The 24,672-nt window shown below is 35.1% G+C and overlaps 1 protein-coding gene across 1 annotated transcript in view; it reads left to right on the top strand.

The window, feature by feature from the left end:
- SPAG16 (sperm associated antigen 16) overlaps positions 1 to 24,672 on the top strand; it is a 734,031-nt gene that overhangs the window by 353,247 nt on the left and 356,112 nt on the right. Inside the window, exon 13 of the mRNA XM_045853989.1 lies at positions 21,571 to 21,756. Coding sequence (XP_045709945.1) covers positions 21,571 to 21,756 — 186 coding nt within the window. The remainder of the gene's footprint in view (positions 1 to 21,570; positions 21,757 to 24,672) is intronic.

Raw genomic sequence — 24,672 nt, 5'->3', positions numbered from 1 at the left:
TGTTAGCACTTTTGTCAGAGAGGATGTTTTTTCTTGTATGCAGTTCACTCGCAGATGAGAAACATGGCAAGGGCTAGAGCACCTCATACCTTACGAAGGAGCAGTAAGAAGGTGAAGCTTTCTAGGTAGAACGACCATGTAGACCATTGCAGTGGTGCCCTAACAAATGAGCAAAGCCTTCTTAAATCTGAACTCTTCAAGGGAATTAAACTCTAGAAGAAATGATTGAGTGAACACTTTTTCAATTCTCTAATTATGGATGTGTAGGAGATAAATAAATGTGTTACATTCATTAGAATAATTGGGGATTCTCTTGTAAGAACCCTGACTGAGAAGGTTGAGTCAAGGCCTTCTCAAGGAAACAATGACTTATAAAGAAATATGAAAAATAGATTCTGTAAGAATACCTCTCTCATTGAAGTTGGGAGTGAGAATTTAATATGGTCCCAGATTTTCCACTTGGAATATTGGATTTCTGAGATTAAGGCATATAGGGAAAGGCATATATTTGTGGAAAATTCTATAACTTTATTTTCAGTTCCTTGAATTTGGACTGAATCACCCACCCACCTGTGGGTGATTCAGGTAAAGATATTTCGTATATGATTCTGTAACTCTGGAAGAGATTGAAGCTAGTGTATGGGTTATCTACTGCTGTACTCTCATTGCATAATAAACCACCTCACATATTTTTAGACTAATATAAGAATTCATCTCTGAAATGTGTGGGATAGCAATAAGAATCAGGCCTGTCTGGAAAGATCTTCTGATCTCAGCTGGGCTTCTTCATATATCTATTTTCAGGCCAAGTCAGCTGGATAGCCCAGGTTCTAGTGGTATCAGCTGGCATGCTTTCAAAATCTTCCCCAAGTCTGATACTTTCAAAATCTTCCCCTGGTCTGATGCTTTCAAAATCTTCCCCAGGTCTGATGCTTTCAAAATCTTCCATAGGTCTGCATGCTTCTCACATCCCTCCCATAGGCTAGGCTGGTGTGTGCTTGCAGAGGAGCTCAAGGGCAAAGACAAGCAAGTCCAACTATGCAAGAGAACCAATAGAAGTATGCACATTCTCTTGATGACTAGGCTTGAACTAGAATGAACTAATGTCCTTTTTATTCTATTCAGCAAAATCCAGAGTGTGAGAGGGTTGGGACAACAAAAATAACAGGGTCAGGGGCTTGCATAGAGGAAGAGGTGGAGAATTAAAATTATTTTTGCATTCAGTCATTTCATATGGATGGATGACCATGCATCCAGGTTTATCCAGACAAGTCTCAGCTTATTCCTGCTATCCTTATAGAACTATTGAGAACATCCCCTTCTTACTGTAAAAATTGTTCCAATTCGAGTGTTAAATTATACAGGAGCCCTATATGCAGGAGGGTGTGACTAGGAATCGATGAACTTATTGAAACAATATGTGAAGTGAGTCAGAGAGTTAAAGATTAGAGTCCGTGAAGGCAGTGCCTCAGAGATGACCCAGGACAGAATGAGTATTAGGAAACCAGGAGGGGAGATATGCATAAAGGAGGAATAAATGACAAGGTTAACACCACCAACGTGTGAAATAAAATATGGAATGAATATGTCTAATGCATTTAACAACGAGAAGTCTTTGATGGACACAGTGAGAGGTTTCAGAAGATTTGTGGCAGTGAATTAAAGACTTGACCCCGGCTCTTGCTCTCACGCTGATTTAACATTGGAATTTTCATTTCACTATTCTTGGTTTTATATTTAAAACAAAAAAGACTGTACTTTGAGGAATGAGATCCTTCAAGTCCAACAACATTTTCGGGGTTTGAATACTAAATACCAACTCCAGACTAAAACCAAATGTACAAGAACGAAAGCCCGTAACTTCCATTTCTTCCCTTTTCATGATTTTTAGCACTAAAGGAAAATGGTCTGCTGTATATTTATTAGGAATTATTCTAATTTCATTTTATTATGTCTGTAAATTCCCTTTTCTCTGTGTATGTGATGCCTTTGATTGACACAAAACTCAGTAAGATCTACTGTAGTTATATTAAATATTAACTAGGACATTATTTGAAACATTTGAGAAGTTGTGATAGATCAGTCTCCATTTGAAACCTTACTGAACATATTGAATATGACATTTTTAAGGCTTGCTGAGATATTTTTGACAATTGTCCTAAGAGACATTGAAGCAAATAAGATACCAACTACCCCATTAGAGAGTTTACTTTAAAAGCTTTCTAGATTTCACATATTGTAACAGTTTCCAACTACAAGCAGATACAGCCTTAATGGCAGTAAATGACATTAAATTTTTAAAATAACAAAACCTGCATTTGAATTAGGAACATAGCTTTTGGTAATTTGAAACTTCAAAGATAACTAAATGGGCTAATACATAAAAGGACAGAAAATGTGACCAGTATTGACTTTACAACAAACAAGCAAAAAAATGGAAGAGAAGAAACCCACAATCCTCATGTAGTTAAATCCTTTTCTTGGCTGCTACTTACACTTTACAAACCTATTTTGTGTGAGTGGACATCAAACTCCCTTTGGGACTCTCAATTTTATTTATTTTATCAATAAAAAAGCATTCTTGTAGAGAAAGGAATAAATCACATGTAAGTGAAATATAAGAGATTACACCAGGAGCTGAGCTTTTACCTTGACTAATCCGATAGCTTTAGCCAAATATCTCAACGTCAAAAGCATTGTAAGTATTCTGGAAGGTATGTCTGGCAAAGAGAAATCAATAACAGAGTATTAGATTTGATTAAAATGTTTACTTCTTCCCTCCACCTTTCCACTTCCCAAGCTATATAGCTCTTCCCCTTGCTTACTTGATCTTTGTTATTGTTATTGGTTGGTCTTGTTTCTTGTCATAATGCCATATGCTTGAAGACTCATTTCTGAATTATATACTATTCGGCTTCTCCATAATTTCAGTACCGGAGTTTCTGCTCTGATGGTGTGCTATGTGCCTCTGAACTTGTTAACACCTTCAAAGAAATAACAGAAACACATTTATACAGATTATTTTTATTCCAACGACTTCATAAATGTGAACAACTTTATAATTTGTACAGAAGAGAAAAACATGCTTAGCAAGATAATTCTGCCCAAGTTTGCTCAGCTCAGCTCAGCTATGAATCCTTTCAATTATTTTGTTCATCAGAGGCTCTTGAATATCGTAGAAAAGTCCAAAAAACTGGTTAGGATATTTATCTAGCACCTCGGGACCTTTACATAGTCTATTGTTTTTGCTTAGAATTATTTTCAAACTCTCCCTTCCCCTCATCCTTTACACATTCCCACTTGATCTGTCTTCAGGGCTAAGTGTTTTGGTCAGTCTGGTTCTCAGTCTGGTTCCGCTGTGACAGGTTATCATAGATTGGGTGGCTTGCTTACTGTTCTGAAGGCTTGGAAGGCCCAGATTAGGGTGCGTGGGAGGGCTCCCTTCCTGGTTGGCAGGTGGCCATGTTTTCAATGCATCCTCATGATGGAGAGAGGTCTCTGTGTCTCTTCTTTTTTTTTTTTTAAGATTTATTTATTTATTTTTAGAGAGGGAAGGGAGGGAGAGAGAGAGAGAGAGAGAAACATCAATGTGCAGTTGCTGGGGGTCATGGCCTGCAACCCAGGCACGTGCCCTAACTGGGAATCGAACCTGCAACACTTTGGTTCGCAGCCCGCGCTCAATCCACTGAGCTATGCCAGCCAGGGCTCTGTGTCTCTTTTTACAAAGGCACTCCTTGCAGCAAGCTAGCTCCATTACCTCCCTAAGGCTTCATCTCAAATATGTTCACACTATGGTTTCATTTATTTATTTTTGTACAGAAAGGAGAGAGAGTGGGAGAGAGACATCACGGTGTGGTTGCACTCATGGGACCCCTACTGGGAACCTGGCCCACAACCCAGGCATGTTCCCTGACTGGGAATCGAACCAGCGACCCTTTGGTTCTCAGACGTGTGCTCAATCCACTGAGCCACACCAACCCTGGGCTAAAGCACTGACCTTTTAAAGTCACTTTTAAGGACATTTTCCCTTGATCCTCCAAGAGTAGAAAAACTCCCCAGGTGTACTTTTACATCTTACCAGCATTTATCACAAAAGAAATTATTTTTTAAAGAATGTTTTCTCAACTGATTTGAGAACTCTGGGATAGCAGGACTGGGAACCACAATATTTGCTTCTGTACTCCAAACATCTTGTGGCACTGAAAAATATTTGTCATCATACTAACTGTCTTTTTGCCATTTTAAGACTCCGTGGTCTCATTGATGAATTATGGCACAAACTGCCTTACTTTTCCGCCCACCTCTCTGAAGTCCGCATTGTCCAGCCCTGGCTGATTTGTTTTCCTAGAACACTTTTTTATGATGTTACATTCCAGTGCAACCACTCTCTCACTATGGTATTTATGGAGGAAAAAAAGATGCTCCTTAGAGTAACATTCAAGACCCTCTAACCCTGGCTGGCATAGCTCAGTGGATTGAGCGCGGGCTGTGAACCAAAGCATTGAAGGTTCGATTCCCAGTCAGGGCACATGCCTGGGTTGCAGGCCATGGCCCCCAGCAACCGCATATTGATGTTTCTCTCTTTCTCTCTTTCTCCCTCCTTTCCCTCTCTAAAAATAAATAAATAAAATTAAATTAAAAAGACCCTCTCCTATTTTTGACTTTTTTTTTATTCTGGAGAGATAAATTAGATCTACTACTGTTCTCGTGGACTGAGAACCTGAAATCCCCAGATGGCAGACAGTACTCTCAAGTGGCAGGCTTCAATTGCTTAGCAGATTGTTAGTTTCTTCCCCATATTGTGATATTCTTGAGAGAACGGAAAGTTGGTGTCCTACTTATACCGAACTTTTTGATGGCTAGCACAGTATAGGAATTATTAAATATTTATGGAATTGAACTGATAGCCTCTGATAAACTCTGTACTTTGAAGGACCCACCATGATTTCATTTAAAGTCACACATAAATAATATCTTTTTCTTTTGGGAGATTTTAATATTCACATATAAAATTTAAGCCTTTAAAACCTCTTACATCCCATATTTGAGAATTGCTATGAAATCTCTTGACATATAAACATATAGTCTTGTTAAAAAACAACCACTACAAACTGGGCCATCAGACATCATTTTATTTTATTTTATTTTATTTATTTATTTTATTTATTTTATTTATTTTGATATACATCATTTTAGACCAAAACTTAGGGCCTTTAACTTAAATAAATCAATTAGTTCAAATCTGCTGTTGGAGATTTGAGAAAAGTTTGTCTGGAAAGTGACTGATGTAAAAAAGTGTCTCTGAAAAAGCCATATCAAGTTCACTGTAACTTGTCTGGAGAAAGTATATGTCTTCTTTGTGGAAATAGTGAACCAAAGGTGAGAGTCTGTCAGACACCGTGTAGTGAGGACAATTGCTTCCACATCATTTGCAACCCAACACCTTTCGTCTAATTTCACGATTGACAAATGATAGTTCAACCACAATTTGGCTTCCATTTCAGACTCTTAAGGTTGGGTGAGAGAATATAAAGATTTGAGCATTTTACTATAGAACTACTAGCTATATTTTTTACTAAGAATCACCATTATGCTTTACATTTATCCGTGTTTTGTGAATTTGTATAGGACGGAGAAGACTTTTCTGCCTGTCCCGCCCTCGGTCCACCACTGCATTTTCCCTGTCCGGTCTCTAACCCCAGAGTTGCTGGGCCCACAAGCTCTTGAGTAGCCTGTCAGGCTGGCTCTCACTTTACATATTTTCCTTTTTAGCAGATACAACAAATCTGTGCTTGCCAGAGTCAGCATGTGCCTGAACTTTTTAACCTTTAGAGCAGGCTGACAGCTCCGGAGGGGGGTTGCGGGGTGGAGGGATTGAGGAAAAAGGAAAAACAGCTCATGGACGTGGACAGTGTGGTGGTGACTGAGGGGCAGTGGGGGGCATAATGGGAATTAATAGCAATGGAAGAAATAAAAAAAAAAAAAGAACCCTTTAACCTATCATACAACCATTACTTTTTAATATCTAACTTTCTAAGCATCTATTTTTCTGTCTTATATAAAAGTTTCTAGTTAATTGATACCAAAGCTGGAAGCAAGGTTTTTTCCATGTATCTTCAGGTGTGTCTCTCTGACCCATGAATAAAATGTGGGGATTCTCCAGTCGTCTTCAGCTCCATGGCATGCAGACTGCTTTGAAAAGGACATCATGTTCTTCAAGTCCGACCATTTTCTCCACAACATCTTCCCCTAGGGAAACAGCATGATCTGTGACTTTATAAAAATGTTTCCATGGGGGTCATTCTAACAATGCTTTTCTTTTCTGTCAAAGCTCTTGTTGAGAATGTTGTTTCAAAAAAAATTATTTTCCATGCATTTGGATGTCTTCAGAGCACTTACTTAAATGTTAGTGATTTAAGTAATTAAATATATACTGCAATCATGTATTTAATTGTGAGATATTAATGGTAATATTTTATTCTTCTACCTCAGGAATTACATTAGCTACTATATTGTGGATTTGTTTCCAGTTTTGTGTTAGAGCTTTCTGATGTTTAGTTAGGACCATCCCTGACTTAGCCATTTCTGTGTGCTTTTCAGAACTGTTATGGATGTGATTGTCACAATAGGAACAATTAAATTAGATTTTCAGGGAAAAGGGGAAAACTGTAATTGTACAACAATAAAAAATAAATTAGATTAAAAAGTAGTTCTAAAACTGTACTCATTTGGGGCTATTTTTTGATGACTGGCTGTACAGAATTGTCTTAATCTTAGTAGTTCTTTAGACAAATAAATCAATAAATATTTAATGCCTATTATATATTATGCATGGTGTGTATTTTATAATTTTTTCTCAAAATTATTAGTTAACATATATTCACAATAAATATAAATTAATAAATATATTAATGTATATATGTATATATAGATTGTTAATTATATTTATGCTGTTATGTAAAAAGAAGGTTTACTCTGAATTCTATATTAGAAAAATAGTTCATTTCATGTAAACAATTTAAGATGTATTCAAATAATCTATAAACCATAAAAAACCTGAAAGTTAAATAAATTACTTTTAAAGGAAGTCATGATATATGATTAATAGGCAAGAGAGAGAATTACTATGGCTGGGTCCAATTCATTCTTTATTATTTATTAATTTATTTTTATTGTGTTTTTTTTCCTTTACCATTTACCCCCTTATACCTTCTACCCTCACCCCCACAATCTCCACACTGTCGTCCATGTCCATGAGTCCTTTTTCCTTTTTTGCTCTCTCCCTGCACCCCCTAACCATTACACCCTAACAGAGCTGTCAGCCTGCTCTTCGTCTATGGGCCTGTGTCTGTTTGGCTTGTTGGTTCAGTTCGTTCATTAGATTCCACATAGGAGTGAAATCATATGGTGTTTGTCTTTCTCTGACTGGCTTATTTCACTTAGCATAATGTTCTCCAGGTCCATCCAGGCTGTCACAAAGGATAAAGCTGTCTTCTTTTTTATGGCTGAGTAATATTCCATTGTGTAAATATCCCAAAGTTGTTTTATCTACTCATCTATTGATGGACACTTGGACTGCTTCCATATCTTGTCCATTGTAAATAATGCTGCAATGAACATAGGAGTGTTTATGTTCTTTAGCATTAGTGTTTCAGGTTTCCTTGAATAAATTCCCAGAAGTGGAACTGCTGGGTCTTAAGACAGTTCCATTTTTAACTTTTTGAGGTACTCCATACTGATTTTCATAGTAGCTGCAGCAATCTGCATTCCCACCAATAATGCAAAAATATTCCCCTTTCTTCACATCCTCACCAGTACTTATTGTTTGTTGACTTATTGATGACAGCCATTCCAACCAGTGTGAAAAACTCAGCACCACAAAAACTATTCAATTAAAAAATGGGCAAAGGACCTGAATAGACACTTCTCCAAAGATGACATGCTGATGGCCAGTAGACATGTGAGAAGATGTTCAACATCACTAGTCATCAGAGAAATGCAAATTAAAACCACAATGAGATATCACAAACTCATTCTTAATGATTCTAGTGAGATGCTCACTAGATTATATTATGAAAAAAGATTTGAAGGCAAATGTTTTCTTCCTTCACTCTTACAAGGGGAAAACCTATTATTGAATGTACAGAACAAAATTAAATCTACTTTGTAGTACGGAAAGACTATTTACATGAATAACCTATGATGATACACACTGTATTTCTGTTTTAACATTTGTTTGTAACTAAAATTAAAGTACCATAACATATAAAAGACTATAAGGGGTTTAAAAAAGACCACACCTTAACTATATTTATATTATAAATTTCCCAAGCAATATTTCCAATTCTTGAACAGTTTTTCAGTTTTATTACAATATCAATACATTGCAGTATGCAAAGATAAATCATTTGCAACCAAAATGTAAATTAAAATTACCTCTAAAAATAAACAAAACATTTTAACTTTATGTTTAAAGCAACAGCTTAAATCATCTCTGTGTAGAACGTATCATCTAAAAGATATCTAACCTCCCATGAAAACTATTTACTCTGTGCATTTTATCACTCTGAGGAAACCTCAGAAGTATTATTCAGACATGTAGTTATTATATTAAACTACCAAGGAAAACTTATATTTATGGTTATGGTATTTCCTTGAGCAGTGAAATAGACATTTTTCCAAAATAAGTATCTTTCAGGGTAGGGAAAAGAGTAGTGCTGAGAAAAAATGTTGTCTCTTGAAACATAACTTATTTTTTTGAACATTTAACATTTATGTATGTAAAGTACTCCACCAAATATGAAAGATGGAGAAAAATTAGAAACCTTTTCATGGCAACTTTCTAATCTGTGAAATATTAGGCTTTGTTTTCAAATATTTAGACTTTGTATCCCAAAATAAAACTTCATGGTTGTAAATTATTTCATATTCTCTGAATATAAAAATCCCTATGCTATTATTTGAATAATGAAGTTGTCAGGGGTAATGTTATAGTGTGATATAGGTAGTATATGCAAATGGAATATTTGCAATATGAAAACACTGAAATCAGTAGATAATTTTCTTTGTAATTATCTTTCTGAAATTAGTATAATTTGGTTTCAAGTTCAGCACACCAACATCAGTCATAAATTGGCAACCTTCAAGCTTTATAAATATTGGCAATTTTAGTGAGAGGGACACTTTTTAGAAAATTTCTAAGCTAATGACTTCAGTGGCATTGTTAAAAATTCACAGGTTATGTGAAGGAAACCCTGAATACAGAAATATGAAAATTAAATAGAAAAACTACCACATTAAATATGAAAGATCGTATTAGTAAATGATCATCTCCTTTCAGTAATCTTGTATTTCTCAATGACCTCAATTATGTATTTGCACCAAGAAAGTGAGTAAATGTGTAGGAGCTAAAAAAAACATATTTAATTATTAGAAAACAGTCTACTGTAATACTGAGAAACCTCTAAAGTAGATAATGGGGAAAAAAGTATTTCCATTGTTTTCTTTCCAACTTTCAATATCTTCACAAAAATGTAACAATTTAATCATGAATAATAATTTAAAATAACTTTCATTTGTTATTTTGGTAGACAGAAAATATTGTTTTACTTTTATTTATATTTCTTTAATTACCTCCTTGACCATTATTTTGTGTGTAGACAAGTTATATTTTCTCCTTTGCTAATTACCTGTTTATTAATTTTTCATGTGGAATTATTTTTAACTTGAATCAACCATTTATAATTCCAATATGTTTCACTTTTTATGAAGTTTTGGTAACCTTTTGTTTTACTTGTCTATTTTTTCCCTTTAGCTAAATTTTAGAATATTTAACTTTATAGAGTTTATAATGTTTGTTAACATTTGGAGGGATTTTTTTTTCTGTGAACATATAGCTCAAAATGTCATCCTTCACAGTTGGTTAATATTTGCTTGCGTTTCTCCTAGTTCCCTGGTAACTTTATTTCTTTATAGCAGCTTTAAGTTTACAATATTGAGAGGGATGTACAGAGATTTCCAATATGCCCTGCACCACTACACACACACTCTCTCCCATTATTACTTACCAGAATGTTACAATTGTTTTTATTAAGGATTAACCTACACTGGCCTGCCATAACTTTCAAAGTCCAAGGCAGACAAAATTTAATGACTTATCTACCACTGCAATATCATACAGAGCATTTTCACTGCTCTAAACACACTCTGCTCTGTGCTCTGTCTATTCAGATCTCTCCACCTCCCAACCCCTGGCAGCCTCTGAACAAAATTGTCTCCATATTTTTCCTTTTGCAGAGTATCGTATAGTTGAGGTAATACAGTATACAGCTTTTCGGACTGGCTTCTTTCAGTTAGCAATGCACATTTAAGGTCTCCAACTCTTTTTTCATGACAGATTAAAAATGTAACAATTTAATCATGAATAATAATTTAAAATAATTTTCATTTGTTATTTTGGCAGACAGAAAATATTGTTTTACTTTTATTTATATTACTTTAATTACCTCCTTGACCATTATTTTGTTTTAACATTGAATAATATTTCACTGTCTGGGTGCAACAAAGTTGATTTCTCCACTCACTACTGAAGGCCATTTTGGTGGCTTCTACGTTTTGGCAAATATGAATAAAGCTACTAGGAGTATTCATGTACAGTTTCTTGCATAGACATAAGTTTTTAACTCCCTTGAGTAATTGATACCAAGGAGCTCAATTGCTGGATTGAATGGTAGTAGTATGTATAGCTTTGTAAGAATCCACTAAACTGCCCTCCGAAGTGGCTGTACCATTTTGCCTTTCTGCTGTCAATGCGTGAGAGTCTCTGATGAACACATATTTTTGCCAGGATTTGTTGTTGTCAGTGTTCTGGATCTGGATCATTCTGACTAGATGCAGAGTGATATCTCATCTGCATTTACCTAATGACATATAATGTGGAACATTTTTTTTCATATGCTTATTTGACAACTTTATAAAGTTATTTTCTTGTTGAGTTTTAAGAGTTCTTTGTGTATTTCAGATTACAGTCCTTTGTCAGATGTGTGTTTTGCCAATATTTTTCCCACTCTTGTCTTCACTCATCATTGTCTTTTTCAGGGCAGAAGTGTTTAATTTTAATGACATATAGGTTATCTGTGATTTCTTTCATGGATCTTTTTGGTGTTATTTCTACAAAGGCATCACCATGCCCAAGGTCATCTAGGTTTTCTTCTATAGATCTTCTAAGGGTTTTATTGTTTTGCACTTTCATTTAGGTCTGTAGTCCATTTTGAGTTATTTGTGAAGGGTGTAAGATCTGCGTCAAGATCCATTTTTGGTATATGGATGTCCACTTGATCTGGCAGCATTCCTTGAACAGACTGGGTTTTTTAAAATAATCTGTCTGTCTGTCTATCTATCTATCTACCTACCTACCTACCTACCTGTCTGCCTACCTACCTTCCTATCTGTCTATCATCTATCTATTTATTTATTTAAAGCAGCATGCTTCATGTAAGTGACAACCCTTTAAAGACTATTATTATAAATATACACAAATTTCACTTCTATGGTCCACAGCTGCTGTGTGGATTCTGTTTAGGCAAACATCCTGAGTTTGATAAGACTAAGGAGTCACAGTAGAAAGCTATCTTTTCTTCTTTTTTTTATGCCTGAGAATACTAATCTCCGAAAAGACTGTTCCACAAGCCACAAAGCTTTTAAATAGCTGTGATGTTACTAGAACCTGAGTCCTACCTTCTGCTAATATTCTAGTTTACCTTATTTCCAGAGCAATTCAGAGCTGTTGAACACTAAATTTGGCACACATAAAGGATCCAATTTAGTTATACATGCAAAGCTTGAGGTGTAGCATTCACATTGTTAGAAATAAATGAATACTCACCTGGGCTTCTATTAATTCCTTGGTGGATGGTACAGACTGGTAAAGGATATCTAATCCAGGAAGGGCTGGCAACTTAAGTGAAATCTGTGTTGTTTTCCTAGAGTTTATTAGAAATGTGATGAGAATCTGCTGAGATTACATCTATTATTATCCTCTCCACTCCACTGATTTTATGGTACAACAGATGACACTTGCAGAAGGACCAGAAAATATTTTAGTGGTTATGAAATCTTTGACAGGAAATTAGAAGGCTTGGGGATACATGTGCTGTTACCATTACTCCTTTCTCTTATCTATACTTGGCAGAGGTGGAGGAAGAGGAAAGGTAAACAGCTGGCTTTAAACATTATTTAAACTAATAGAGTTTGAATTTCTGAAAAGTGGCTTCATAAACTGAAATGCTCATTTGGGTTCCTGGATGGAAATACAATGTGGCTCAGAATATTAGAAACAGCTTTGTTTGTCCTGAAACAAGCTGATCTTATTAAAAAAACTTCAACCTGATTGTAAATCTCATCCTTGGAAAAAATAGGTCTGCTTTGTAAAGGAAAATAACAATTTGAAAATGAAACACAAGACAGTAATTACTGAAAGAATAAGAACAATTACTGCCTCAGAGAATGGGAATTAAGCAAAGTGAGTCTCCTTTTAATATTAGAAGTACATGTGTTCTTTTATATTTATTACTAAGATTTGAAAACAATAGGACACAAAATTGAATATACTAATGGAAATATATGACCTGTTCAATGAGAATAGACCAGTTATGAGTCAAGGTAGGGTGGAAGTACAGATTCTTGGATCTCTGTGCCTTCAAAAGTAGAAGGCGCGTGGAGAGTACTGCTTGGGTGATAAAGGAGATGAAGAGATGTCATTTCTGGGACATGACGGTGTTCCTCCTCTACTCTAAAGGCTACTGGACAAGAGGGATAATTTGAACTCTGAATGATACCAAGGATTATAATGAATCATAATGAGGGGAAGTTTTGTATATAAGTAAATCAACAATAAAAAGAAGGCTTTCTAACAGAGCTACTCGAAACCAAGTGAACTGGGTTTTCTGTTACTAGAAGTTTTAAATAGAGGAATGGGCAATGAAATAACAGAGTATCAGTAGAAATAATTAAAATGAGGGATGTGTGATTAGATTAGATGAATTTAAGGGCTCTTCTATCCTATAGATTCTAGAATTCTGTGCTACATGAATTTACTTTTACCAAGCTAGTTTCAAATGTATCCCTATTGTCATTATGGTACTGCCAATTATTTTTTTTTTAAAAAAAAACCTCTTATTTTATACCAGAATCAGAAACACTGCTTGTTATGGAACCATGAAAGTATTCTGCTATGTTCATTGTAAGGCTGGCAGGCAGTCTTGGTTTTGCAGATGTGGATTATGAAAAAGAAAATATGAGCCTAAGATTGAATGTTCTTTCCCTAACACACAAGGAGAAAATTTTCTAATTGCACTTTCCAGACTGAATGGAGAGAATAATTATTTGGAAAATATTGTCCCAAGTGCCCTTAGAAATTTCACAAGTCTGTGAAAAGCAGTCCTCATCACGATACTTCTTGTCTTATTGAAACTTTGTGCAACAACTCTTAGTGCCAAAGAAGCAGCTTCTAAAAAAGTATTCCATTCGACAGTTGGTTATTGGCTACAGGTGATGAAATATGCATTCTGCCTCCATTGATCCTGACTGTTCAAATCAGTCCTGCTAGGCCTTGAACTCTGCATCACACCTGTGTATTTCAGTTACCATATACCCCTGGAATACAGTACATTGAAAAATTCTAAAATTCAGGATTTTTATCAAGTCACATCAAAGGTTGAAAGAAGGTAGAGAGGCAGCAAGCCTTACAGTTGGGGGACTAGATTTCTTCTGGAATAATGGCATTGCCCCACACTTTGTAATTTAGACTTGGGACGATTCTTTAGCTAAGTGAAAAAGACACATGTTAGACTGAGATTTGGACTTGATAATCATTTACCAAAATCTGGAAATGACTGTGATTATACAAAGCATAGATCTCAAAATAATTAGGTTCAATTATTAAGCACAAGCCTATAACAGAAATCACTATCAATTCTCTAACATACTGTCTGCTCTTTCTCTAACAATCTGGTCTTTGTCATGTTCCCAGAGTTATCATCCTAAAATTAATAGGTGATTACTTTTCCAGCTCCTCCTAAAACTCTTTAATCTCTCCTCATACCCTATAGACTGAAAGTGTTTAGTACTGTAGGAAAGGCCTTTTAGTATTTGACTAGTGTTTATCTGTGTAGGCTAATTTTCCATTATTTTCTCATTTTCACTGTAAAAAGCTTGAATATCTCTAAATATGCCACAACTTCCACATGTTGAACACTCATCTCTTTCCTTTCTTATTTTCACATTGCGAACATCTGCTTATACATGTAGATTTTGGTCAGATATCTCTACCCTTGTAAAGCCTTCATAACTGTCTTCCTAGTTTAGAACGTTGATTACACCCTTCTCTGTCCTCTCACTGTATCCTGTATGTCATCTATTAAAACATGTAGGAAAATATCATTATTCATTGGTTATATATTTGTGTAACTTGTTAGACAGTGGGATTCTTGAAGAAGGAATTTTTATCTCCAGCACATAGTACCTTTCAAGGGTTGTAAACTATGTTTTCTATCATTTATTTTCCAAAGGAATTTAGATAACTTAGATATAAGTGCATTTAGATATAAGAGGATAAGTTTTTGAGAGGTAATTAAGGTGAAGGATAACTTTCCTTATTATAGGAAAGTGGAACAACACCACAGGTAACTCAGTAAAAGCAATTCAAAGGTAAAAGTAAGAAGAAATGGAAAAGTCATCTTGGAGTATACAAACTTCTAAATCTCATAATGTAATCCAAAGAAAAATGTAAAGGGTTTGAGCAATATGCGTACTTTATATCCTTTAGAGCCTTTGTATCCCCAGTAAATAGTGGATACACAGGAGGAATTGAATAAATAACTGGGCTTTAAACACATGATAATCTAATTATAGCATAGAACCAATTGGAAGGTACCCAAAGCACTAGACAAACTGAGCTGTAAAAATGTCCTCAGTATGTAAACAGACTGGGTGACATGTAAGACCAAGCTGAAACTGTACGTGAGAAGAATATCATTCTCAATAAAGAGTGGCTTCGCCGTCCAGTGGCCCACGTGGCCAGGAGCAAAGGTTTGGAAATGGAGAGGTCCTGTGTCTGGTGCCGTGAGAAGAGGAACTTTGTGAGAAAAGGGGGGAAAGCCAGGTCCTCACATTCTACACACACAGAGATGGTAATTTTAAACTCTGCAAAATGGTGGGATTGAGGCTGTTCGTAAATAATATGTTTCTGTAAGAACTAGATTAAGGTAAGGTATGGAATCTAAGTAAAAAGCATTCCTTCTCTATATACCAAAGAGTAAAGAACTGGGTAAAGAAAGCAGAGGCCCACAAACCCATGAGAGCTTGAGAAAAGGTAGTAAGCAAGAGAATTCAGTAATGTATATAGTAAGTTAATAGTGGTAAATGCTACCAAAAAAAAAATCGCACAGGATAGGAGTCTCGTGTGTCACCGGAGAGATTGCATGAGTGCATTCTAGGAAGGCCCCCCTCCATGTGTCTTCCTGCAAAGTGCTGAGGAAAGGGAGCAAACCAGTCGTTCACTACTTTTCTGGGAAGAGCATTCTTTGGAGAAAGAAGAGCAAGTTCAAAGGCTAGAGCAGAGAGGAGGTAGGGGAGTCGGAGTAGTAAGACAGGTCAGAGTAGTGATGAGATAGGTTGTCGGAAGATCGTGAAGGGCCTCATTTCATTGTTAGGATTTTGCTTTTTCCTCTGGGAAATGAGAAGCCACTGGAGGGTTTTGAACAGAGGAACAACATGAACAGGAATCTTTAGCTTGTATATTGAAAAAGAGACTATAGCCTGACTAGGACAGAAGCAGTTAGGAGGCTGCTGGTATAATTCAGTGAGGACATTGTGACCCATAGGCCTTTTATAAATTCAGATAGTCCCATTGAGTACATTGGCACAGGTAGATGGGCCCACAATCTAATGGGAGTAATGATCCTATTCCACTGTTTATAGAAATGTGGGTGTAATCAACTCCATATAAAAACTGAACTAGAAAGCACAAGATAATCTTTTTAAAAAATAAACTTAAATTTGAGTAGTACCTAGACCTAAAACGTGCTGATGTATAAGCTCTCATATTTGATCTTCAAAACAACACTTTAAGTTATACTGAGCTTAACTATTTTCAAATAAAGACAGTGAATGTCAGAGATGTTAAATATAGATGATAAATGGTCTGTCCAAGGTCACGTGGGTGGTCTAACACAGCAGAATTAAACAAACAGGTCTCCTTGCGTTCACCCTTTGCACTTCCTACTCTGTGGCACAGGAGGCTCTGAGCCTCCCCATCCTACCCTCGGTCATGAAACACGTTTAGCACGTCATTTAAAAACAAGTAATTAGAGTCAATCTGAAACCTGTAATGTGTTTAGTTCTCAAAACTGAAGTCATTTCAAAAGGAACAAGCTCAAATACTTCTGCAGTTATGTGCTAAAGTCTGAAAAAGGTCAATAATTTGCATAAAAACATGCAAAATATGAAATAAAGCAATTACAGGGTATATAAAGTATTTCTAAATGCATTGCATACTTATTGCTCACTGTTTGCAAAGTATAGTCAACCCAAACAAATTTGCTATGATTTATTTGTAGGTTGTTCATAATCTGCAAAAAAACTCATGTTAATATAAACAACATTTTTATGAAAGTAAATGTAATTCTCAAATAAAAAATTACAAAGAATGACATTATACATTTATAAAATCTCTTTAGGATCTGGCTTAATAGATTGCCATTTTAAAGAACCTTTTTATTTTTCTCATTTTTCCAGCCTTGCAAAGATTTATTTATTTTATAAGTTTCTTCATAGACCATTGGTCTTTAATGATGTCCCATTTTATTATAGTATATGTTTTTAAACTTAAAGTCTTATGTTTAGCAAAAAAATAACAGCTGTCTTTTTTCATTATAAAGAGGCTAAAAATTAATTTGCCTTCAAAATATTATTTTGAAATTACTTCATAGTTTTGATGCATTTGTATTCTGTTTTAGTTATGTTAAGATATCTAGTAATATTTCTTTTTTAATATATAAGTTATTTAAAACTATTTTTAACTTAACACAGATTTTAAAAATATAGAATTTAGTTATTCATGTCAATTGAATCATGATGAAGAACATATAATTTTTATAACAGTTATGTTAAATTTGTTAAGACTTGTTTTGTGGCTTATTGTATTATCTGTTTTTATAACTGTTTCCTATATGTTTCAGTTAACTGTGTAGTCACTACTTATTTGGTGAAGGATTTTATAAGTGGCCTTTAAAATTTATAATTTTAATTCCTTAAATATTCTGTATCTTTATTTATATTTTGAATTGGAAAACTAAATTGAGAGAGGTATATAAATCTTTCATTCTGTGAATAGATTGGTTATTTTTATTCTTGTGGTTCAAATTTTTACTTTTTATTAGCTTAGATACACAATATTTTTATGAAATTTAGTTTTGAAACATTTTTATGGATGAAACATTTTGTGATTACATAGGAATTCTCTTTATCTCTAATAACATACTTTTGCCCTGTGGTCTATTTTGTCTGATATCAATATGTCTACTTCATCTTTATTTTCATTTCCTTTACTTAGGTATCTTTTTAAAAACCTTTTCTTACTTCCAATCTTTGTATATCTTTAAAAGTTTAGTGTGCTTCATGTAAACAAGATGTAGCTGAATTGTTTTCCTTTTAGTCACGCTGAAAAATATTTGTCTTTTAGCTTCCGGTTTAGCCCGTCTTTTTGTTTATTGGTATAATTGTGTTCAAATTTATTTCTGCTGTGGCTTTTGTTTGTTTTCTATTTGTACCACTCATCCTAGTGCTTCCCCCTCTTCCTTTCTCGCTTTATTTTGGACCTATGTTTATAATTTGGATGGATGTGTATAATTGTTAGCTTTTCTTACCCACTTCTTCTTTTCTTATATAAGGCTAGAAGTTATACATTTTATTTCTGTTATTACAATAGTTACCCCTGACATGTTACTATTCAGACATAACTTTACAAAGTCTGAAGAGCATCAGTGCACTACCTTCCCCTCTGAACAACACAGGACCATTATTGTCAGTACTATTGTTGTTTTATTTTATTTTTTTCAGGCACTATTTATGGACACAAATATTTAGATGTACTGGCATGTTTACCAAATTCCCTGCTCACCATGACTTCATTTCAGATCTTTCTTCTAGGTTTCCATCTTCCTGCTAGGATCTTTTTCTCCCCTGAAATACACATTCTTAGTATTAATAGTTCCTGCTAGGGAGGGCTGCTATGTTTAGCCAAAGATATTTTTATTTGCCTTTGTTTTGAGAGAAAGTTTTGATAGTTTTAGAGTAACATTATTTTCTCTTAGGTCTTTGAAGAAATTCTAGATCTGCCACTTACTAGCTGTGTGTTCAACAGTTCAAGTGTTTTGAAGATAATATTGGTGCCCATCCTATACGCTTATGAAGATCCAATATATAAAATGTGCTAAGTAGGATTCTATCACATACTATGCACTATAACATGCCTTTCCTATTTTTTCCTGTTCTCCTTATTCTTCTAATTATTATTGTTGCGTGTGGTGCTCTGAACTTGACTGAAATTTACCTAAGTGAAGATTTCTTTCTGTTTATACTGTTTACCCTGATTGGCACACACTTTTCTTCCTGAATATATAATTCTATTCATAAATTTTCTAGTTTTTGTAAATTCTCAACCTTTAATTCTTTGAGTGTTGCACCTATCCTTTTACACCATCCTCTTTTGAGATTTTAGTTAGGAAAAAATATATTTTTTATTTCATCATCCCTACTCCTTAACTTATATACTGTTATCAACTGAATGTCTGCATCCTCCCTAAACTCACTTGTTGAAGCTGTAACCCCCAATGTGCTGGCATAAGGAGGTGGGGGCTTTGCGAGGTAATTATATTTCGATGAGGTCATTGGGATAGACCCCTTAAGGCGATTAATGTCTCTATAGAAAGAAGAAGAGACACCAGAGCTTCCTCTCTCTCTCTGCCATGTGAAGACACACAAAGAGCACAGTTATCTGCAAGCCAGGGAGAGAGCCTTTACCATGAACTATGAACTAAATTATCTGACACCTCGATCTTTGACTCCCCAGCCTCCAGAACTGTAAAAAATAAATTTCTGTTGTTTAAGACTTCTAGCCTATGGTATTTTGTTTTATCAGCCCAAGCCGGCTAAGACACTTTCATTTCCTGGTCCATCTCTCCTCTAGTAGGGGTGATTTATTTTTCAGATTTATATTTCAATTCATTTAATATGTTTCTTGCTATTTCTGATATGCTATTAACCCACCCACGAGTTTGTTAATTTCAGTAATTTTATTTTTATTGCTAAATGCTCTTTTTTGTTTCAGATCTCATCATTTTTTATAATATTCTGTTGCTTGATAACCTTTATTTCCCCTGTTTTTGCTTTACACATTTCATGCATAGTTACATTCTCTGCCCTGTAGTTAAAACAACTAGGATCCCTTAGGGTGTATGTCTTTGTTTTGTTTTATCTCTTTGCCTTCAGCTGTGGCTTTTTTTTCTCATTGTTTGGTAATTTTTTTTGTAAGCTCATATTTGTTTGACTTTCATCTATACAGTGCTGGGAGCCTAAAGTCAGAATGATCGAGTCTATATGCTAATAACCTGGATTAGCTTTTGCTCTTTTTGAGGGTTTGGCGTCTCCTATTTGTGTGGGAAGGAAGGAAACCCTGACTCTTGCATAACTGAGAGCAACTTTGGAATTTCAATTCACCATTTTTCCCCTCTCTCAGCCCTCCAATATGCCTTTGTTTTCTTATGAATCCAAAGCATACAGTTTTCCATATTTCAAATCATGCCTTTTGAAAATAACAATTTAGAAATTCATATTCTATATATTTTGCATTTGGTTGAGTTCATACACATAAACCATAATCACAGTATATTATGAGAATATTGTTTGTATCTATTCTTAGCTAAAATCAGATTATGGCACTTATAAAAGGTAATTGCAATGGCTGTATTCCACTTGTAATTATTTTTATTGTAATTTTTGTTTCACACATAGTTTAAAACTGGAGAGAAGTATATGTAACTTATATGAAAGGATTTGCAGCCATAGGCAGAAATATACCACAGTTCTAGGGCAAGATTTATGTCCATAAGAGCTTGCTAGGCCACCAGAAAGATTTGAGAAATAGGTATGGTTAAATTACTCTTTATTTCTATATTTGTTTTGATATTTTTGCCAAAATCTATGTTTAGTCTTTAATACTAAAACATAAAAATTTGAATGGGAAATACATGTACAAATAAAACAAAACAGCTACAAAGCAAAGGACAGTTTTTAATTTCTATCAAGAACTACCTGTAACACAGCATTTTTTCAACTCTACTAATTTGAACAATAAAATATTCTCTTCTAACTTTACTGAAAACTTCTTCAACTCTATAATTCACCTTTTCCTGATACCTTTATTAAGTTCCTTCTCCAGCGGCTGTTTCTCTTCTGCACATAAACATTTAATTCTCTCAGCACAGAAATAAGCACCCCTCTAAAAAAAAAAAAAGGATCAAGCAATACTCTTCTCTTGATCCTGCCATTTTGTCTCTTAGGAAGACCTGGCATCTTTTCTTCTTCAGTGATAGCGTAACTGCATGCATGCATTCATTCATTCATTCATTCAAACTTTTTTTTCTGGAAACATTTACTTAGCCAGTCATAATGCTTGATACTGTAGAAACAAAGAGAGGAAACAGTTCTTCATCAAAAACACAAGGAAGGAGAAAAAATAAGCATTTTATTATGTTCAGCGAGAGAGATGTTACTAATAGAACACATAGAAAGATAATGCAGTGCTGGACAACACGGGAGATAATGGAAGAAAAATCTTCTTGCATCTGATATTTTACCAAAAAAAAAGTAGACACTTCCACTTATGTTACTGACACCCACTCATTTCTTAAAGTACCTTCTGTGTCCGGCACTTGAAAAGCAGTTTTTTTAAACGTCTGCTAATGATCTGGATGGAAAACCCAGTGACTCATTCCCACTACGCAGCACTTCAAATCTTTCATCTCTCAAGATCTAGCTCAAACGCCCCTCATTCCTGATTCACTTCTTCCTCTTCATCATCTGAACCATACTCCTTATGTTAATTAATATAAACATAAGTGACACTGACCTACTGTTCTGTATTATGTTTTTGAAATTGTCTTAGCCTGTGTCTAAACTTTTCATCATTCGGAGGCTACGTCATCCACAGAGCCTAACATGTAACCCTGAACCTAACACATGCTGAAAAAGATACACGGTTAGGGAATTAATCTAAAGAATATAGAAGAACTAGAAAATGTGCAGTGGCCGTTTCATCAACTTGAATTACTAAGCAATACAAGCAAGCATCTTATTGTGTATACTTAAGATAATAAGATTTAGGCATTTAGAAATGCCATTATAAGTAAAATGAACAAATACATACAAATTACAGAATAAAGCCATTTATAAAAGTAAATTAATTATAAATCTATGTTTTAACAAATCACTTTTTAATGTTTTTGTAAATAGTGGCAACAAGTTGGCTACATCCAGCGGTGACACTACAGTTAAACTATGGGACCTGTCCAAAGGCAATTGCATTTTGACCCTCGAAGGACACAAGCACGCAGTGTGGTCCTGCACGTGGCATTCCTGTGGTGACTTTGTGGCTTCTTCTTCACTGGATACCACCAGTAAAATCTGGGACGTTAATAGGTAAGGAGTACTTTAAACATTATTAATCCTGTACTTTGAAAAATACACATTAGTAATGTTTTTTGTTTCCCCTCAATGTTACCATGGGGAAGCATTTTTTGAAAAAAAACTGTTAGCTGATAAAAATATAGAGAGCTACTTAAAATCTCTGTGAAATCCATTTTTAACTCCATTAGTCTTTATTGATAATGAGTCCTTCCAAAGGTATGTAGCTAGATCAAGCCTATGTAATAAGATTAGAATTGCTTCATTGGAAAGCTGTTTGTTTTAAGCAAGGTAGAAACAAATCCTTATCTTAAAGAGTTACGTTGTTAGTTCTCCCATGTACAGCATTATTATCTCTGTATCATCAAACTAACAATTGAATAGACATAAACATGACAGAAATAATTACTTGCTTCATGCTTAATTTTAATGTTTTCCCAGATTAAATGCTTGACAATTCACAAATTATAAGAACTTAGGCAATTCATTGTATACAAAGTCCTATACTATATCTCATGAAAAAAGTTTTTCATTTCATTCATAAGTCAAGACAGGCAAATCTATTATGTTCACAGTATCAGAATACATGTGATTGATGTGCATTTGGATGATTATTACTGTCGTTAGGTATCCAAATAGGATATAAAGAGCTACTCCTAAATATCATGATTGCTTCTGCTAGTTAAGGTATTCTAACTCAACAGTCAGACTTTTGATCACTTTAATTATTGAACAATATCCAGCTTCTAAATATAACTCATAACAATGCTAAAAATTTAGGTAAATAGTTGTCACTGAGCCATTGAAATTTATTTTGTAAGAGGGAAATGGGCTCATTTTATAGGTGGACACTGTTGCTTTGAAGGCATGTGTACAACCTGGAACAAACTTTCTCCATTCTTCCTTGAACCATGGGTAACCTATTTAGAAGAGGGACAAGAAGCCTGCAGATTTTCTGGGAGGATTCACTGAGAGTATGGGCTCTCTCCTATGTGGAAGTTGATTACCTCCTAATGCCAGGTGCAACTATTATGCTAGTTCTTTTCTGAGCACCAAACTCACCCTTCTACATCTGTTTTAGTGATGCTGGGAATTGGATATTTGCAAACCACATTCTTGCTTTGCCAGCTGACTTTCTGTCAGGCTTTAGCAATAGGGGTTACTTGTGAGATGGCAAGGCTGGAGAAGGAAGAGGGATTTGCTTCAGTGAGCATCAGCCTAGCACCGCTTCGCCTGAACCACAGCAAGGCATTCTCATCACAGCAGCTGATTCCAGTTGGCAGTCTTTTTAACACTTGCACAAACAAGTGCATTGTGCCATCATTAAAGACATTAGCCCCAGCAAATAGGTGCCCTTTTTATTGTTGTTCAATTACAGTTGTCCCTATTTTGCCCCATTACTCTCCTCTGCCCTACCCACCCCCACCTTCCACATTCAATCCTCCCCCCATGTTGTCCTTGTCCATGGGTCCCTTATACATGTTCCTTGATGACCCTTCCCCTTCTTTCCCCCATTACCCTCCTCCTCCCTCCCCTCTGGTTACTGTCAGTTTATTCTTTATTTAAATGTCTCTGGTTCTATTTTCCTCCCTTATTTGTTTTGTTGATTAGGTTCCACTTATAGGTGAGATTGTATAGTATTTGTCTTTCACCACCAGGTTTATTTCACTTAGCATAATGCTCTCCAGTTCCATCCATGCTGTCACGAAGGGTAGGAGTTCCTTCTTTCTTTCTGCTGAGTAATATTTCATTGTGTAAAAGTACCACAGTTTTTTGATCCACCCACTTACTGATGGGCACTTAGGTTGCTTCCAGTACTTGGCTATTGTAAATTGTGTTGCTATGAACATTGAGGTACCTAGATTCTTTTGAATTGGTGTTTCAGGATTCTTAGGGTATAATCCCAGCAGTGGAATGGCTGGGCCAAAAGGCAGTTCCATTTTTATTTTTTGAGGAAATTCCATCCTGTTTTCCATAGTGGCTGTCCCAGTCTGCATTCCCACCAACAGTGTACTAGGGTTCCTTTTGCTCCACAACCTCACCAGCACGTGTTTGTTGATTTGTTTATGATGGCCATTCTGGCCCGCGTGAAGATGCCCTCTTTGCAGAAGTACGTGTTCCCAGCTCTGCATGGCCCCTCCTCTGGGTTGCAGAGCACCCACATCAGCACAAAAGTAAGTGCCCACACACAGAGGGCTCAGTTTCAGCTCTGTGGGCACCCCTTTACGAGTTTCTAAGTTTTTAATTCCCATCTATCCCCTTTGTCCATTCAGTCCTACAAAGAAGGACTGCAGTTGATTTTCCATGATACCTTAATGTTTTGTTTTGGTTTTTTTTGGTTACCTAGTTAACAACTTACGCATAGTTAATGATCCCATGTATTAATATTAACTCCTTACTGTTAAAATAATAAAGGCAAATTCTGTATCCTGAGTAGATCTTGGCAGGTAAAGGGTTTTAATCAATGGATAAATAGCATAATCCACCTGAATTATAAAGATAGAACAAATAATGTTGTAATACACTGTGTGAGGAGATATGGCTATGAATAATCAATTTTAGACCTTTTTGTATTTAAAATAGTGGAAGTTTAAGATATGCTTTAATTTTAAAATGAGAACCATTTGATTATTTGGAATAATAACTCATACGTAATTCTTAATGTTATATTTTAAATTATGTGACCAGATTTCATAAATATTTCTTATAATAGATTATTGGAATTTTAAAAAACCATTTTATTGAGCTATGACTGACATATAAAAAGTTGTATTTCAGGTAGACAACCTATAAGTATAAATCATGAAATCACTAATGTATGTTTGTGTGTGTGTGTGTGTGTGTGTGTGTGTATCTCACCTACAAAAGTTTCCTCCTACCCTCTTTATTTATTATTATTTTTAAGATAAGAACACTTAGTATAAGATCTAG

The sequence above is a fragment of the Phyllostomus hastatus genome, unplaced genomic scaffold (genome assembly GCF_019186645.2).
Source record: "Phyllostomus hastatus isolate PE091 unplaced genomic scaffold, TTU_PhHast_1.1 phas_contig_137, whole genome shotgun sequence".
Classification (NCBI taxonomy): domain Eukaryota; kingdom Metazoa; phylum Chordata; class Mammalia; order Chiroptera; family Phyllostomidae; genus Phyllostomus; species Phyllostomus hastatus.
This window is presented reverse-complemented; position numbering and strand designations above follow the sequence as displayed.